The 15,766-nt window shown below is 43.2% G+C and overlaps 2 protein-coding genes across 3 annotated transcripts in view; both read right to left on the reverse strand.

The window, feature by feature from the left end:
- Nucleotides 1-648, reverse strand: part of MMEL1 (membrane metalloendopeptidase like 1) — a 59,371-nt gene extending 58,723 nt beyond the window's left edge. For both annotated transcript variants that reach the window (XM_074975375.1, XM_074975373.1), the window contains exon 1: nt 462-648. The gene's annotated coding sequence lies outside the window, so the exon portion shown is untranslated. The remainder of the gene's footprint in view (nt 1-461) is intronic.
- Nucleotides 649-11,591: 10,943 nt separating this feature from the next.
- The window catches only part of TTC34 (tetratricopeptide repeat domain 34), a 45,160-nt gene continuing 40,985 nt past the window's right edge, over nt 11,592-15,766 (reverse strand). The window contains exon 8 of the mRNA XM_074975491.1: nt 11,592-14,754. Coding sequence (XP_074831592.1) covers nt 14,233-14,754 — 522 coding nt within the window. The 3' untranslated portion in view covers nt 11,592-14,232. The remainder of the gene's footprint in view (nt 14,755-15,766) is intronic.

Below are 15,766 nucleotides of genomic sequence, written 5' to 3' on the forward strand. Positions count from 1 at the left end.
CACTAAAACTGGGAAACTCCAACGCAATAATTTGATTTCTACTTTTTGATTCATTGTCTAGGAAATGCAGTGCCTTAAAGGATGACTCTCAGTGCTCATAATAACAGGTTTGCCTTTGAGCAGCAGTGTAACTTAAGACTTAACTGGCACTTTAAAAAATCTTGCTCAAAGATTCCCCCAGGTAGCCAATTGGCTACCTGATGTGTGGACTGTAAGTGAACCCCAGCAGACACATTTTCCAAACCAGAGCAGAATCAGGAAAACCTCCAAGTTCAGATGCTGCCTTGCAAGTCTTCTCCATATCAGGATAATTAATCTCTTGTAAATCATTAGAACAAAACTCCAGGCGCTTGCAATGTTAGATGTATAATGCATGCTATTATTATTTGCCACTGATTGCCAAATGCATGCAGTCTGAATAAGTAGAAATAAGAAACCGGTGAAATGAGAAGTTTTCTTACCTCTGTCTTGTGGAGATTGTTTTTCTCAGCTGCAGAAAGCAGGTAGTGACTGTGGTTTCTGAGATGTAATTGGGATGTTTACATTTTCTGGCAGTGGGAAAGGAAAGCTTATTGTCAGTATCAGCACTGATCTCTTCAACAAGCTTGTCTCAAGAAATGGTTTCACAAAGTACTGAGGCTACTTCTCCCTCCCTCTTTCCCTCATGTACATTCACTCTCACAGACAGGTGGCTTAGAATGTCCAATGAATTAAATGCTCTGCTAGGCGATTACAGAACATTAGAATGAAAATTTAACTCTTTCTGCTGTACTGGAAACCACTCCATTTTGTATGTAGGAGGGGAAAAGACTTGAAGTACTGTAATTTATGGGACAGGTCTGCCCGTCAATATCAAAGCTGATTTTCCAGCTTTCTCAGCATTTACAGATGTCTGTCCTATAATGATAATTAGTTTTTAAGAAAGCTATAATTCATAACGATATGTTTAATCTCTTCCCAAGAGCTTTTCATGTATCTAATCCAGAAAGACTTCTGCTCCAAAAAGGGAATGTCTTGTTTTCCATCCATTTAATTACAATACACGGTGATGCATATAAAATATATTTGTGTTGGTGTAAAGTTCTCAAATTAAATATATAGAAATGAAATAAAGTATAGATATATTTTGCAAAGTATGATCACGAGTGGAGACTGAGTAAAATGAGTCTTGTTTTAATCTGGTTTTGTTAAATTTATACTTGTATGAACAAGTATGTATTCCCACACAGTTCATATCAGGATAAAGATACACATTGAGTTGTACTATGTAGATAGCTTCAAATTTTGGCATATGACTATTATAGCAGTCACTTTGTAGTGACTGCAAATTAACAAGTTACAAAATAGTTTCCAATACTGTTATAGGCCGTGCAATTGAGTGCTAGTCCTGGGGACCATGTAGGCGTCCCTGCCCTGTCGTTCAATGCTCAAGTCCTGTGGGGGGAGGTATAGCTCAGTGGTTGAGCATTGGCCTGCTAAACCCAGGGTTGTGAGTTCAATCCTTGAGTGGGCTATTTAGGGATGTGGGGAAAAAATTGGGGATTTGGTCCTGCTTTGAACAGGGGGTTGGACTAGATGACCTCCTGAGGTCCCTTCTAACCCTGATATTCTAAGACTGAGGGGACTGAGTGCAGGGAGTAGTCTCTGAATAGCATTCCCCACTAAATGTATAGGAAATAGCTCTCAAACCAGTAAAGATGTTCAAACTGGTAGAAAGACTGTGAGCACAACCTTAGTAATGTTATATGGAATCATATATATTTTCTCTAAAACACATGTGCATTTTGTTTAATTAATCACAGAAGCCACATGCAGACACCCTTACTTAGGCATGGTGGTACCTTACTCAGTTTTAATAAGACTGTTCAAGGAGTGAGGTCCTGATTCTTCAAAGCAGGTAAGCACAGGCTTAAGTTTGTGTGTCCTTAAGTCTATTCCTGTTCAGCAAAGCACTTAAGACCCAATTCCAGGAAGTATTCACAGCTAAGACTGCACTTAAGCACAGACTTAAAGTGCTTAAGTGTTTTGCTCTATCAATGCCTAAAGTACTACTCAATGTGAAAAAAGAGATCAAAATCTGGCCCAGAGCAAGTATCTTAAAATTGTCTATTTCCCCTGCATTTTATATACAGTTATATTTTACAGGGCAGCAAATCCGATGGCTGAATGGCCAAACTGATGCTCTTCATAGCTGCTCCTACACGCCTGTTCTTTTTGCGGATACAGACTAACATGGCTGCTACTCTGAAACCTTTCATGATACCATGCCTTTGAAGTGATAGCATGCACACCTCCTTTGCACACCTCCTTATATCTACTGGGTCCACAATGGTCCAGAAAGAATTTTAACTACTTTTCATGCTGCATGTGGTGGTCAGCTGCAAAAGGCTAGGAAATATTGGGAGAGCAGGAATGACACAAGGGCAGCAACTAATCACATCTTTCGTATTTGTCACCAGTCAATGTCTAGATTGTCCAGCCATCTCACTGCTGCATCATTGAGGGTAGGAAGGTATTGCAGTTCACCCTCCAATCTTCTAATGATGCGCCCTTCCACCACATGCTTGACCATCTGCATTGCTGCCCACAGTCACACTGTGAAGATTGGGCTAAGCCACATTTCAGCAGTGTGGCAGCCACTCCGGCTGTTCCAGTGAGCAGCCTGCTAAGCCTAGTCCAGGATCTGCATCCCAGGTTGCAGACAGGTGGGTGCCTTCTCGTGGCATCCTCCGTGAGTAGAGTAAAGTGACATGAAAGCAGACAAAATGTGGAAAAATGCAGAAGGTTACTTCTCATGTAGATTTACTAAGAACTTAGCCACTGTCAACAAACAAAACACAAAAACGCTGCACCAGTTGGAAAAATGGTCAACAATGAATTTTAACTGACCACTTTGGTGTAACCAGTATTAATCAGTACTGCATAACTTGTTCTTGTGGCAAGGAATTCACGGGTCTGACATTCTTCAACTTTCTCTCATACTTTCCTTGTTTCCTATATTAAAAGACTTATTTCCAAGAGGTGCTGAGTGCGGTTGGGAGGGAAATGGTTTTCCTGTCCTCCAAGAGTTTGCAAAATTTTTCTGGTACTGAAGTGGGAAGAAAAGTCAAAATCTCAGAAAATGTTTGTAAATTTATAATCCAAATATTTTTGGATTTGGGTCAAAATTGAAATATTTCATTTTGTTTATATTAAAATGTTTTGCTTTAATTTTGCCCTTTTAATTTTTTAAACTTTTTTTAGTGTAAATTGACTGAAATTTCTACAAGAAAAGTCATTTTGAACTGAAAAGCAAAATTTTGTTCTGAAATGGTCAAAATGCCCCATTTTGATATTTTCAAAAGTTTTTTAGTAAATGTGATTTTGAACCAGGAGATTCTTCAAAACCAAACTTTTACCTGCAAACAGTTTTGATTTTGACAAATTGACATTTTCTAGTGAAAAAACATTTAATTAGAAAATCCCCAACCAGCTTTAGTGCTAAATATCCACAGCTCCTACTGAAGTCATTGAGAAGTGCAGGTGTTCAATCCCTTTGTGTTAGTACCATGACATAGTTGGGCAACAGCCATATTTGCCCACAACAAAACTGTACAAATAAACAAGTGTTGATGCAGCAGTGGACAAATTCCCTGGCATAGGAGATTGGGGATCATAGAATCATAGAAATGTCAGACTGGAAGGGACCTCAGGAGGTCATCAAGTCTAGTCCTCTGTGCTGAGGCAGGCCAAATAAATCTAGACCAACCCTGGCAGGTGTTTGTCTAAACTGTTTTTAAAAACCTCCAATGATGGGGATTCTACAACCTCCCTTGGAAGCCTGTTCCTGATCTTAACTACCTTAGCGTGAGAAATTTTTTCCTAAATCTCCCTTGCTGCAGATTAATCCCATTACTACTTGTTCTACCTTCAGTGGACATGGAGAACTGGTCACAGTGCTCTTTCCACAGTTCGTCTACTTTCATATTTAAACACTGTTACCCAATCCCCTTCTCCTTCTTCTTTCTCATGAGTAATCATGGACAGTTATTTAACCTTTCCTCCTAGGTCAGGTTTTCTAAACCTTTTATCATTTTTGGTGTGCTCCTATGGATGTTCTCCAATTTATCCACATCTTTCTTAAAGTGTGGTGCCCAGAATTGGACACAGGGCTGCAGCTGAGGCCTCACCAGTGCCGACTAGAGTGGGACAACTGCCTCCCGTGACTTATATACAACACTCCTGTTAATTCACCCCAGAATGATCTTAATCTTTTTTGCAACCTTATCACACTGACTCGTATTCAATTTGTGATCCACTATAACCCTCAGATGCTTTCCCGCAGCACTACCAGGTTTTCCCCATTTTATAGTTGTGCATTTGAGTTTTCCTTTCTAAGGGCATTACAGATGAGGATACCGAGGCGAGGTCCTGCAGGGAATCAGAGTTCAAATCAGATTTTAAGGACAGGAGGCGTCATTAAGCTCATTTAGTCTGACTTTCTGCACAACACAGATCATATGATCTCACCAGTGATTTCTGCATCAAGCCCAGTGCCTCTGCTTGAGCTAATGCCGATCTTTTAGACAGACTTGCAGTCTGGATTTAAAAACTTCAAGTGATGGAGAATCCACCACATTCTGAGGCAAGTTGTTCCATTGAACAACCTTCACCATTAAACATTTGGACCTTATTTCTAGTCTTAATTTATGTAGCTGCTTCATCCAGCCACTCAATATATTTTGCATTTTTCTGCTTGATTAAAGATCCTTGTACTATCAGAAATCTTCTTGCCATGTTTGTATTTGCGTTCAAGGACTTTCACAATCAATCTCCACCCAAGTGATCATCTGTCATTCACTCTCGAGCTATTGCTACTGACCTCTGGTCATCCCAGGATTCCACCATCCATCGCCCTCTTGCAAAATTTGCAACCAAACACCAGCGTATTTTCTCTCATGCTGCCCCTCGCACTTGGGAGGAGCTCCCCAGAAACGCTCCCAAAATCAATGTGTTGGCCTCCTTCAAATCCTTCCTCAATACTCCCCTCTGTCATGATGCCTACAAAAAACTTGACAGTGGTTAGGCTGCTGATGTGCTGAGACTACTGCCGATCATGCTGACCAATATTGTCTCATTGTTTGCTCGTATTCCCCTGTCTGTCCGTCTGTCTCTCTGTATCCACCTGTTGTCTCTTGTTTTATACTTAGATTGTAATCCCCTGGGGGCAGGGATCATTTTTTTGTTCTGTTTTTGTACAGCGCCTAGCACAATGGGGGTCCCAGGACTAGGCCCCCGAGGCACTATGGTAATATAAATAATAATTGTGTGTAACTTTCTTCAGGTGAATAGTCCCATTGACTCCTGTACATAAGTGTTTGCAGGTCTGAGGCCTGAGTTTGGAGAGTGCCTGGCACACTTTTGTGTACCGAGTTATAATAACAATAGTGCTATCCGCTCAGGAATTCCTAGCTCCCAATCTTGTGCTCAGACCACTAGATTCTACCTCTCTTGATCTTGGGCTATTAGTGGGCAGTTTTCCGGTGTAATTAACACTAACACTTAGGCTTTGTCTGCATTAGCACTTTTGTTGGCAAAACTTTTGTCGGTCAGGGTGTGAAGAAAACACCTCTGGTCGACATAACTTTCATCAACAGAAGTGCTGGTGTGGACAGCACTATGTCGGTGGGAGAGCTTGTCTCTTTCACCACCAGAAATTGGTCCAATAAAAGATATTACCTCTCTCACCCAGTCTCTCACAAATCTTTTGGTCTATTGTGAACTGTAAAGGGTCAGAGTAGCCGCCGTGTTAGTCTGTATCCGCACAAAGAAAAGGAGGACTTGTGTCACCTTAGAGACTAACAAATTTATTGGAGCATAAGCTTTCGTGGGCTAAAACCCACTTCATCGGATGCATGCAGTGGGAAAAAAGGGTCAGTTCCCTGGCATTTCCCTCTGCATCTCTACTTGATGTGTGTTTATACTCTGCCCTTCATCAGCGAGCTTTATTAGGAGGCTTAATTGGATTCCATTAGCAGACATTTAAGCCAGTCCCAAGCAGTTGAGAATGCAATCAGTTAAAGCATCCAAACTCATTAATGATGTGGACACAGGATAATTTTTGTAGGTGGCTAATTACCCCCTTCGTTATGTAGAATTCATTGCCCAAGAAAGGCAAGAAGATGCATGAAAAGAAAAGAAATATTAGTGCAAAAATACACATTGTAACCCCCTCAACAAGGCAGCGAAGTAGCAAATGGTGACGTAGGAAAGCTTAATTTGCTGTTAAAACTCAGTAACATAAGAACCAACCCTGCACTTTTGCCCAAAATGCAGATGGAACCCAAACATAGTCTTAACTTCATAAGATTTTAATGTAATTTTTAGAAAAGATATGGAGTATAGTAATAGAAGTCCAAAGTGTTAGAATGATGCATAATATTAGATGTCACAGGCTTCTGTACATTCAAAGATATTTCAGGAGGAGTGGATCTTCTGAAAAATTTCACCAGACCTTTTTCATGCAAACAATGGCTTGACTCATTCTATTGAAATGTTGCCCCCTAGCTCACTGCAGACCCCCTGCACAGAACTTCCCAGTGAAGCAATTCATCAATATAAGCAAGATTGCACTGGGGGCAGTGTCGATGTGATAAGAGTACGTCCCAAGGGCACAACAAAATACACAAGAGTAATGGAAAAGGGCCATTAACAGTCTCCTGCGTATGTCCTGCTTCACACTACACTGGTTCCCGTTCTCCATTGCTGGATATTCTACTTAGTTACTGTGGGGCAGGTCAGGATTGGGGCCAGTAATCCTATTCTCACATTCCGCACTTCCAATTCCCTTTATGTGCTTTGGGGAAAATCCTATGCTAGTTTATACCCCCTGCACCTCTACGAACTTCCTTGGTGTCACATGTGGTGCATATGACCATGAATCTGTAGGCTTGATAGGTCCATTGTAATATGCTTTCAGGAGCCATGACCAAAACCTTTTACATGTGGCTGCTCAAAGAGCAACCAGACCATTTTAAGGCCCCAATCCTGCACTGACCTTTGGAGCAGATCCCTCATGCTTAGCTTCCCCTGGCCCAAAGGTGCAGGGGTGGGGGCGATACATAGGGAGAGGAACTCCAAAATGATGCATTCAGGAGACTTACAGTATGGTGGGATCCCTTCCTTTTGTGTAAACTGCTCTTTAATTTTCGACAATAAACATGAGGGCGCACTCAATTTATGTGGCTCCTCGGTCATTTTGGGACTAAAGGCAGGTATGTCTATCCAATGAGGCACGTGAGAAGAATGGGACCCTGTGCATTGATGGTGCCCCGCTGGGGGCTTGCAGGATCAGGCCTTATTTAGGAACCTACCCTTAGGCTGTCACGTTTGAAAATGTTGGTCTATGTAAATAAATAAATCAACAGCCAATGGTAGAGCCAAGTCTTCTGACTCCCAGCAACGTGCTCCAACTGCTAGCCAACGTTGCTGTCAGGACCTTCCAAGTTGCCGGGCTGTTTCAGTCAGCTGCATAGTCATGCATTTGTCTTGTGCCTTCACAGTCTATCAGCTGTCACGTAAACAACTGGTCATGTGCATGGGGTCCCAGGGTTGCTCACAGGGTTATGCAATGTGTCTGTGATACAAATGCAGTACTGCAGTGTTGCAGAGGTTTTGTATGGCCTCCCACAGTAAACAAAAAAAAAAGCCCATTTATGGAAGTTACAGCAGGAGTAGGATTGGAGAGGAAGATCCTTTCCGTTCCAGTAGGCTGCTTCTGTGAGGTTGGAGTGCTGTGCATTTTAAATAACAAGCCATTATATTTAAGGTGTTGCTGAGTAAAGGCTTCATGAACCAGCAGATTCCAGCATGGACTGATTTAGGGGAAATGTGATTAAAAAGCCGAGACGCCAAAGGCAGACTGTAATGCCAATGATAATTTCATGTACCACATTACATTAATAAGGAGAGTGGCTCCTCAGAACCTTGGCAAATTGGAAATTGCTTGATGCAGAAGCGATGCAGTGATAATGCAATTAATCTTGCCTGGGGAGAGGGTAGTAAAACACATGGGTTTTAGATTAGCTGTCATTAAGTAAAACAGCTGTCTCCAAGTGTCAAATGCTGTCCTGACTTTTTTCCCCATGCAAACCTGCCGATGTCAGGGAATGACTGCAATGGCTTTGCAGGGGTGTAAGCCAGGGCAAAATTTTGCCTGGTGATCTGAATACAAAAAGCACAGAAGATCAGAGTGAAAGTCAGGGCAGCTGCTTCACTGGGAATGTATCCGTTTCCAAAATGTGTCGGATGAAAAGCTTATGCTGGCTGATATTTATTTCTGGTTCTGTCGGTACCTGGCCGTGTGGAAGTGAGAGCAAGTGAAAAATAATGGAGAAGGGAGGAGAGGACTTGACAGGACCCCGCCCCCCCTTTTTTTTAAACTCAAAGAAGTTTGGCATTTGGCTCTGGTTAAGTTCTGGGCAAAGGCTCTGACTGAATATTGAATCCAAACCAGCTCACCATCTTTTGAAACCCCTTTCTTTGCCTCCCGGGCCGCAATACTTAAGGTCAGGAACCTGTATCTATTCCACTGTAATTGGGCTATCACTGTTTGTGGCTACTTTCTCTTTTATATTCTTATGAAAAGCACTGAATAAATACTTCATAAAGCCAGGGCTGCCAAGGGATCCTGTTTCATAGAGACATTTCAAGTCATTATTTTGAAGCTTTCCTTCATTATTCATTACCTGGTGACAATGCAGGGTCAGGTATTCTCTGCTCTTCAGCTTGGTTCCTTCCCCATGCAGAGAGCTGATGAATTGGAATTGCTACATTGTCACTGGCTTACCACCGAGGCTGCAGCACAGCATTAAGGGAGCAGAGGCAATAAAAAAGAGAGGAATAGAAGGTAGACTCTTGTCTGCAGCTTCCAGTTAAATATAGACACTGATTCTGTAGACACAGCCTTTTGGGTAAATGCAGCTTTAAGGTGGATTGAGAGTTAACTGGTGTTCATCAACTCTACATCGGCTACATGGACCAGATTCTCTTCTTAGCTACCCCAGTGTAAATCCAGATAATTGCAGATATGTCAAGTGCAGTAGCCCTGGACTTACACCAGTGTGAGATGGAATATAGCCTAAAGTATTTAGAATGGGAGACCTATCAGAGAGTTCAGAGGGTGGACATTACAGCCACCAAATGACATCTTCTGTGTGCAGCTCCTGCTCCCAGCTACACACAGGATGAATTGGCACAGATGTCTCTTTCTATCAGTACCTCTGCGAATCACAGCTCCTCCTTAAGGGAACACACAGAACCAACCTGCCATACATTTTCCATCCAGGTGTTTGAGGAGAAGCAGAAATGATTTCCTATTAGAAAATACTAAAGGTGGAAAATGACTCAGTAGGGTAGTTGCAGGCCTGGTGTGGGATATCTGGGTGAGTCTTGAAGCGAGAAGAGGCTATTTCATGCTCAGTGCTACGGCAGGGCCATTCCTGGTGCATAGGGACTGCTGGCTGGGTGATGGGATTGGAAGGAAATAAGGACAAATTCTTGTTCCCCAGAGAGAGCAGGAGGGACTCCTAAGGCTCTGTTTTGGACTGCACATGGAGACCCACAGAAAACCTCCCAACACAGGGCTTGATATGTAAACTGCACAACCCTCCTCTGTCTCCCTCCAGATAGAAATGCAGAGTGGCGTAACTTGAGCACACATTCCTGCATGCGTCTGCTCTGTTGCAATTCCATTCTCCAAGCACTCCAGGGCTAGACTGTGAAACCCTTACACCCCAGTGTGGGGGAGTGCTCCCTCCGAAACCAATAGAAATCTTCCATGGCTTCAATGGGAATCGCAATGCGCCCCACGGACTCATCACCATGCAGAAGGAGGGGTGCTCCAATGAAGGCCAATGGAGACTGGATTCTCAACACAGACTTTCTCCCACCAGGTTGAACTGAAAAAGAGATTTCTGAACAAATATGTACTAGTAAATCCAATTCTAGTGGCAAATACCTAATAGCAGAATGGTGATGGTGTGGGTGGGTGGGTGGCGTGGGGGTGGGGGTGGGGGAAACCAGAATCATGGACTGGGGAGTCGCTGGAATGAAGAGGGTCACAGCTGACTTGCTTGCTCTCCAGAGTTCCAGGAACTGGGGAATTAAAGTGGGTCATGAGTGTGAAATTCCATTAAGCATGTAAAATGTGATGACGTTGCTAATCAAACCCTCTCACTGTGACTAATATAAAAGTTCTATTTGATATTCTAATAAATTATTTGGAAAAAAAGAGGCTGTAACAGAGGAATAAAGAACCAATCAAAAGCTGGGGCACAGGCAGAGATAAGAGCTTTGATCACACTTGTTTAATGGGTTTGGAAAGAGGGGAGAGGAGATAAAGGAAACAAACAAAAATGCTGATGAGATTGGTTAAGGCCTGCTGAGAGAAGCAGTCATTCATCTGGACCATGACTAATAGACTAAGAGGTTCTTATGTAACTTTATGGTGCTTGAAGAAATGGGAGTTGTAGGGACCTAAAGACAAAGTCTCCCTGGAAGTAGCTCTCTAGCAGGCAGTGGAGTTCCAGCAGGGTTGAATTTGGCCCCTTCGTTTAAAGGAATACGCCAGGGTAAGAGGAAAGTTCTTCTAATCGTGGCGCCTAATTACGAAGAAGAGTAAATTGTTAACAGACAAAGCTAGTCTCTTAGAAAGCGGCAGCATGCAGCAGTGTGTGGTGCCTTGAACCCAAGAGACCTGGATTCTATTCCTGGCTGTGCCGGCCACGTGACACTGAGCAAGTCACTTCGCCTCTGACTGTTTTCTCTCCCACCCTTTGTCTCTCTCGACTAGATAGGGCTTGATCCTGCACCCTTAATGTCAATGTCAAAACTTCCATGGTGCAGGACCAGACCTTCAGACAGGACACTTTTTGGGTTAAAGGCTGTCTCTTAACACATGTTCATACAGCATCGAGCACAATGGGGCCTCATCTCAACAGGGGCCTCTCTACATGCTGCCAAGATACTGATAATTAAAGGAAGGAAGCTACAATCTTGGGTAATTACTACCCGCCCCCCCCCAAATATTAAATGAATATGCTTTGACTGTTTGTGCACACCCCTTTTATGCTGTATCTATTACCCCTTTTGAGCCAAGACCATAGCCAAAGTTTGGCGCCCTGTAGGTTGCTTCCATTAGAGGGAGAAATCGATGATAGAGCCAGGCATTTCTTTTGTTGCAATCTTGTTCATTTATAAAGATTCTACGTGAAGTCCTGTTTCCCTGAACCCCGTAGGAATCAAGCAGCAGGAGACAATTCCTTTCTTTGTAGTTCCAAGTTTGCCTTTCCAGTGGCTTGTGTGTAATGAGTTGGTGAGTCTTAGCCTTGTTTCTAGTGGGCCATGTGCCCGTATCCCATTAAAACTGCTACTCATTATCCCCCTTTTGGGCACTCTCACAGTATTGCCACCCCCAAATCATGAGTTGGGCTTCAAAAAAATTCATGAGAATGGCTTAAAATCATGAGTTTGTTTTAAATAATGCATTTTTAAAAACAGTTTTGAAACTTTTTATTAAGGCGAAGCTACAAAAAATTGACATCCTACATCATACGTTACTTAGTTGGGATCAGGTTAATATTAAAAGAAACTGGCTAAAGCTTCTGGCTCGCAATTTGCCTTCTGGCTTTTGAGCCTTTAGGCTGTGCTGAGGCCCCATTTTCATGCTTCGCAGCAGCCGTGACAATGAGATGTTTACATAAAAGATGCAAGCTGAGATTCACATGGCACTGGGAGCTGGCGCTTTAAGGGAAAACACCAATTATTGTGAGGCTCGTAATAAAATTGTGAGGGTTGGCAACACACTGCCCTCAGCAGAGGGACCAAGGGCTGAACGAGCTATCCAGTTCTTTCCCCCAGCCACTCCCAAGAGGTGTGGAGTCTGAGTCTCATACAGGTTTTACACTGGAATTAATCCTGATTTACAACAGTGATAACAGAGAAAAATCTGAGCAGTGGGCTCTCAGAATGAAGTTAATACAGGCTAGGGAAACTTGGATACCTGTGTAAGAGGGCCTCGAGGCCTTCATTCTTTAGGGATGCCTGTGTGGCACCTTCACCAGCATTAAATTGTCTTGACAAGAAACAAATTGCAAGCAACAGGGAACATATAGAGTGTGACTGGACAGCAGCCCTGCAAACGCCATGAAAGGCGCACATTTGCATGAGAGAGACGCGATCGGCTGACTGACACCAGTTGTTCGGGCACAGAAACAGCAATTAAGAGAAGACATGCTAACAGGAAACCTGATGTCACGAGGCTGTGATGTGACTCATTAGTTCAGTGAATCCCAACAACAACAAACCAGTCCCCGAAAATGATTCCCAAAATGATGTGCTGTAAAACTCTTAATGGTGGTTGTGCTGCAGAAGAAATATCAGTATTCTCCACAAGCCAGCCTACTCCTTTCAGCTTGCAAGTGTAGCCACCATTAGTCTAAAAAATATAATTTCATGCTTGGGAAGAAGCTGTTCTATGGCTTTTTGATGCCAATCAGGAGGAATAATTACTTCTCAATGTCTCCAGCAGTAAATTCGTTGGAAACTGTCTTGACCTTGAAAAGGAAAAGAAACCCAACCTGACCCTCCCTGTGCTCTGAAGGTGGAAAAAACAGTTATGTCAAAAGGTTACAGTCACGTTCACTGGCTGCTGGGTTGGTTCCAGGGGAGTCAATTGCGGTTTTATACTGGAATGTTGTCGTTCAGTGAACAATGTAAATTCATCACAAAAGGGGTGAATTTGTTCTGATTCCCCTTCTAATCTAAATCAAAATAGTAAAGCAACTGTCTTGTTTTCCAGGATGGCTTTGAAGATTGTTTACAACAGCAGATTTTTATTGCCCCCCCCCAATTATATTGTCCCGTTTCATGGACTCTGGTATTGGAGACGGAATAGGCCACCTGGAGTCACTGGTTACACCAGTGCAAAGTGACTATAAAGCACTGCCATTCTGGGGCCCCATGTGCCACTGCTCTGCACTTTGTGTACTCACTCTAGATGCAAAGTGGATGCCGACTGGAAAGGTCTTTGTCCAGTCCATTCCCCATCCAATGCACCATTCTCTGCGCTGTGTTTTCTATTTGGTCCAGTGGAATTCCATCAGCCTGTTGTGTCTTGTCTCTTAGACTGCAAGCTCTGTGGTGCAGGGGCTGTCATTTGCTATACAGCTGTACAGCCCCTAGCACGGCATGGCCCTGACCTGATTGCCCTCTAGGGAATATCACTATATAAATGTTCTATAAGGATAACCTGAGGCTATGGGTCTGTATCAGGGGTGGGCAAACTACTGTCCGGGGGCTGCATCTGTGCCGCCCCCGCAGCTCCCATTGGCCCAGAACCATGAGCATTCATGGCCTGCCATACAATTTCCAGATGTGGCCCTCAGGCCAAAAAGTTTGCCCACCCCAGGTCTGTGTATTGAGCGCTTTCTATGATTTTCCTGTGAACCAATGAATAAGGTACATTTTTAAATCACTTATTTTAAATCCTGCTCGTCTCTTTAGCCTATGAGCAATTGTCTGCATAAAGCATTTGTGGTCTGCTCGGTAAAGGGACTGAGCACCCCCAAACCCAGCTGTGGAGCTCCCCTTATCTCAGGATTGGGATATTGGCAAGACTGAATACCAATGAGCAACATAAAATGCATAGCAAATGTCTTCTTTGCTGCGACAGTCATAATGCTTCCATTTGACCTCCTCATTTGACATATACAGTGCAGGATCTCTTGAGACAGCTAATGAATGTTACAGGTAAAGAAAAGAATAGCAGTCAATAGTATTAATACACTAATTATTCACAAACATTGCACGCCATTTAGAATTTCCCTTCAATCTGACAGAAGACTATGTGCTAGCCAGAATTAATCTTCAGACTATCCAGAGAAAATACCTGCTCCATAAGAAAATCTTAAATTTTAATAAATGTGTCAAAAATAATTGAAAAAGATACTGGATATTGAAGTTTGCACTCCTTTCCTTTACTTGAATTTCTTGGTCAGTTTTGCTCTAATGTTTGTAACTTCCTCTGAAACCCTTGATTTTGCTGTACACAGTACAGAGTTCATATTGTGCCATGCAAAAGATACTCAGAACATTAATTGGATGGTGCTGTATATGGTAAACTTCTAACCCTCTCCTTTGTTCTCACATAAACTAAAACCATAGTCAATGGATCATGGGGCAAAACAGAACAGATTAATGAACACTGCACCCGGATGCCTCTCGTTTAATTCTTGTTTTTAGTTTCTTGAGTTCATTATTGTTTTTGTCAATTATGAGACCGTAATCCACAGTTCTCCAGGCCTCTTCATAATGGGGAATTTCAAAATAATGTTGTGCAATTTGGTGAAATGTTTGGGCCAAAATTTTCCTACTGGGGCCATTAGTGATGCTGCACAAGGCCAGGGACTGGTCTAGTTGCAATGCCTGAATGTACTCTTTAACTGCGGCTTCTGCTTCTGCAAGTGATAAGAGTATCTGACCCTTTGAGCAGTGATCCTCCACTTGAGCTCTTAGGCCATGAGACTCATGTTTCTGGATCACCTTGTCCACATCCTTTAAAGCCTGGCCATATTCCTTCAGGTGCATTAGGCAGGCAGCACGTTGCCGAAGGTATTGTGGATTATTGTTGCCTGTTAAGATAGCCAGGGAGTAATAATTTAGAGCCGTCTCATAGTGATGGTCCTTAATCAATGCATTTCCTTCCTGGGCTGCTACCTATGGACAGAGAAAGTACTGGTAATTATTCCTTTAAAAATGAGCCAAACAAGTAGTATTTCAGCTATTATACACATCCATCCATCTGTCTTTGCATGCTGTGTTGTTTCCCCTCTCTAATACGTTTATGGTTGAAGTTCTGCTTACTGCCTTTGATAGAGTCTGTTCTACACATGAGTTAGTCTCAGCACGAAGGCTTTTCTCCTGAGCACTTTCAGTGCTGACCCATTTCTCAGTTCCTTTGATACTATCCCTAACTTTAAAGCTCTGATTCAGCAAGATGCCTGAATTAAGCCTATGAGTAATCTCACTGCAGTCATTGGGAATACTCACATGCTTAGAGTCTGCTAGCTTCTTCCTTAGCTTTGTGCATCACAGTCCTTTGAGCCATATCTCCTCCACAAGGCCCTGATCCACAAAAGTATTTAAGCACATGCTTAACTACATCCCTATTCATCTAAGCACTCAAGCCGGTCTTAAAGGCAAACACCAGATGCACATGGGCTGGGAGAGAACATGGGTATAATCATATTCAAATATCAACGTGGAAGTCCCAATCATATTCAAATGTAAACTTGAAAGGAATTTTGGTCTTGGCAGCCATTCCCCTATGGAACAGGGTCAGCTGCCTGCTCAGCACAACCTTGGGGCCAGACGTCACTCTGCAGGACTCTGCCTCTGTTCCCCTCTTCAGGGCCCCTTAATAACTCAGTCCAGAGGGAAGTTAAACATTCCTCTCCTGGGGTCCCGTTTCTTTGGTCCTTCCACACTGACCTTCCTGGCCCCAACCCCAGTTCAGCGTCTCTATCCCCTCCAGTGGGAGTCCTGAGCCCTTCTTCCCAGAGCTGGGTCCTCACCAACTGTCACTCCCAGGCACTTCCAGGCTGGAGTTCAGCCTCCTGGCTCTGACTTTCCAACTCCCCTGATGTCAGCATCTTCTCTGAAGGAGCCTTTCTGCAATTTCCTGAACCCCCCTCCTTCTCCCGCCATCTTCCTGCTGCCCTTTACAGGG

The sequence above is a fragment of the Natator depressus genome, chromosome 18 (genome assembly GCF_965152275.1).
Source record: "Natator depressus isolate rNatDep1 chromosome 18, rNatDep2.hap1, whole genome shotgun sequence".
Taxonomy (NCBI): Eukaryota; Metazoa; Chordata; order Testudines; family Cheloniidae; genus Natator; species Natator depressus.